Source organism: Fopius arisanus, unplaced genomic scaffold (assembly GCF_000806365.1).
Source record: "Fopius arisanus strain USDA-PBARC FA_bdor unplaced genomic scaffold, ASM80636v1 scaffold00061, whole genome shotgun sequence".
Classification (NCBI taxonomy): domain Eukaryota; kingdom Metazoa; phylum Arthropoda; class Insecta; order Hymenoptera; family Braconidae; genus Fopius; species Fopius arisanus.
Window position 1 is genome coordinate 555,929 of NW_011887800.1, and position 1,985 is coordinate 557,913.

Genomic DNA, 1,985 nt, shown 5'->3' on the forward strand with positions numbered 1-1,985 from the left:
CAAAATAGTCATTCCGTGTAAATAAAATTCATAACAACCATTGTTATCATCGTAAATACTCATGTATTTCATTTTCATGTAAAAACTTACCCAATATGTAATCTAACATAACAAAAAGGAAATAAGAAATATATAATAAATTCCTCATTGTTCCCGATTTTTGTAAACAATTGTAATTATCATATATATATCTATAACTATTCAAAAAATTGACAATAATTATTTTTTTTTTAATAAAAAGGTTTTAATGTATTCATAAAATAGAAAAAAAGTCAAAATGATATAGATATATATATGTATACATCTTTTACTTTAATTAGATATATTGTTTTTAAAAATTTTAATTTCGATTTTTTACATGAAAATTCACAATTTATTAGCTCAACTCAGTCAGTTGTCTACTATCGATTGTTATGGATTCTTTATCGAATACATTTTTTTGAACATGTGCCCATGAGGGCATTTTGATGCGCGTATAATAATTATATGAATATAATTATTACACGCGCATCAAAACGCGCCCCAATTGCTAGTGAAGAAAAAATAATGATTGTACCGAAATACGAGAGAAATCATTCCAAGAAAACCAACTGGACTAAAATGGGAAATGGACTAGATGAGTATAAGATACATCACCGGAGAAAAACGGGGTATTCTTAACCGGCGTGTGGGTTGAGACAAACATGCGGGTTTTGATGTTCGGATGTCTCGCCTAGGTGTGCATTCTATATCTCGTCATAACTACGCCGTAAAGTTCGATTTTTCTCGGTAAACGGCACGAAGACAGTAAGTTATTCCCTTTGCCACGAACTGCCAAAAACAACAAAAGTCTGACCAAGTCAACAAAAAAATGGAGTGAACCAGTTTTATCCCGTCTGTTGGAGAGAAAAGTCTGAATTTCTGTGAAGATATGAAGGAACATATATTGTTTACAGAAAGAGATCTGTTCCATCAGCATCAATTGCTCCGAAGCTTCCTAAAAGAGAGGAATATAGATTATGACAATTAAGGAAACATTAATAATAAGATAAATCAACGAATTAATTTCCTAATAAATATTTTAGATTTATTCAAAATTCAATACAACCGGAGACACTTATAATTATATTGACATTCATAAATTCACCGCTGATGCCTAAATAGAGTCATACGAATCTCTCGAAATCTCAAAATCTACAGAGCCTCGCGTGACGTTCGATATCAGTATCAAGTATTTTAAAATTATTTACAAATTACAGTATATTCCACTCAATGGAATAATCATCGAATGATTCCACATGGATTATTGCATCTGGTTCTTGGCTTGCTGGGTATAAAATCCAAAAGGCCTGGATTCGGAAGTGAAACTTGCCGAGGGGCCTGACTGCTCTGTGATAACACCTTGAATTTGATTGGCTGTTGGATTAGTTGGATTACTTTGTACTGAGCTAACCAATTGATGGGATCTCAGTGGCACTGGAAGTGGTCGCTGTATTCTTTTACCGTAATGCTGACTTCGATATCCCTGATTACCAGGACCAGCAGGTCTCAATCTTGGTCTCCCTGGTCCTCTCCTCACTACAGGCAAACCTCTCCCAGAAGTCAATTGATTACCCAGAGGTCCAACCGTACTTGGACCATCGCCTTCTGCCGATCCAACATTACTGTACGCACCTGAGACAAATTTACATGTCAATTAACAGCAGTCCTCACCACTTTTAAGTAATAACAAACGATTTCTTAAATTTTTACATTTGATTGTTTCGTCTGTAATGAATTCAGTAGTCAAGTGGAAAAAAAAAATAAATTGACTCATCTCTTACTTGAGTTCTTGAGCAATAGTTGGGGATCTGAGGAAGATAGCGGAATTTTGGTAATAACATTTGTTGTAGGGCTTAATTAGCCCCACAGAAAAGGTTACAAGCAAAATTGTATTATCTTCTTTAGATTTTGAGATATTCATTGAAAGGTTGTCAATTATCAGAATAGAGTTATCGCCATTTACC

At 34.1% G+C, this 1,985-nt stretch overlaps 1 protein-coding gene across 1 annotated transcript in view; it reads right to left on the reverse strand.

Annotated features, from left to right (window-relative positions):
- Window positions 1-1,040: 1,040 nt before the first annotated feature.
- Window positions 1,041-1,985, reverse strand: part of Ino80 (chromatin-remodeling ATPase INO80) — a 14,811-nt gene continuing 13,866 nt past the window's right edge. The window contains exon 13 of the mRNA XM_011308675.1: window positions 1,041-1,653. Coding sequence (XP_011306977.1) covers window positions 1,283-1,653 — 371 coding nt within the window. The 3' untranslated portion in view covers window positions 1,041-1,282. The remainder of the gene's footprint in view (window positions 1,654-1,985) is intronic.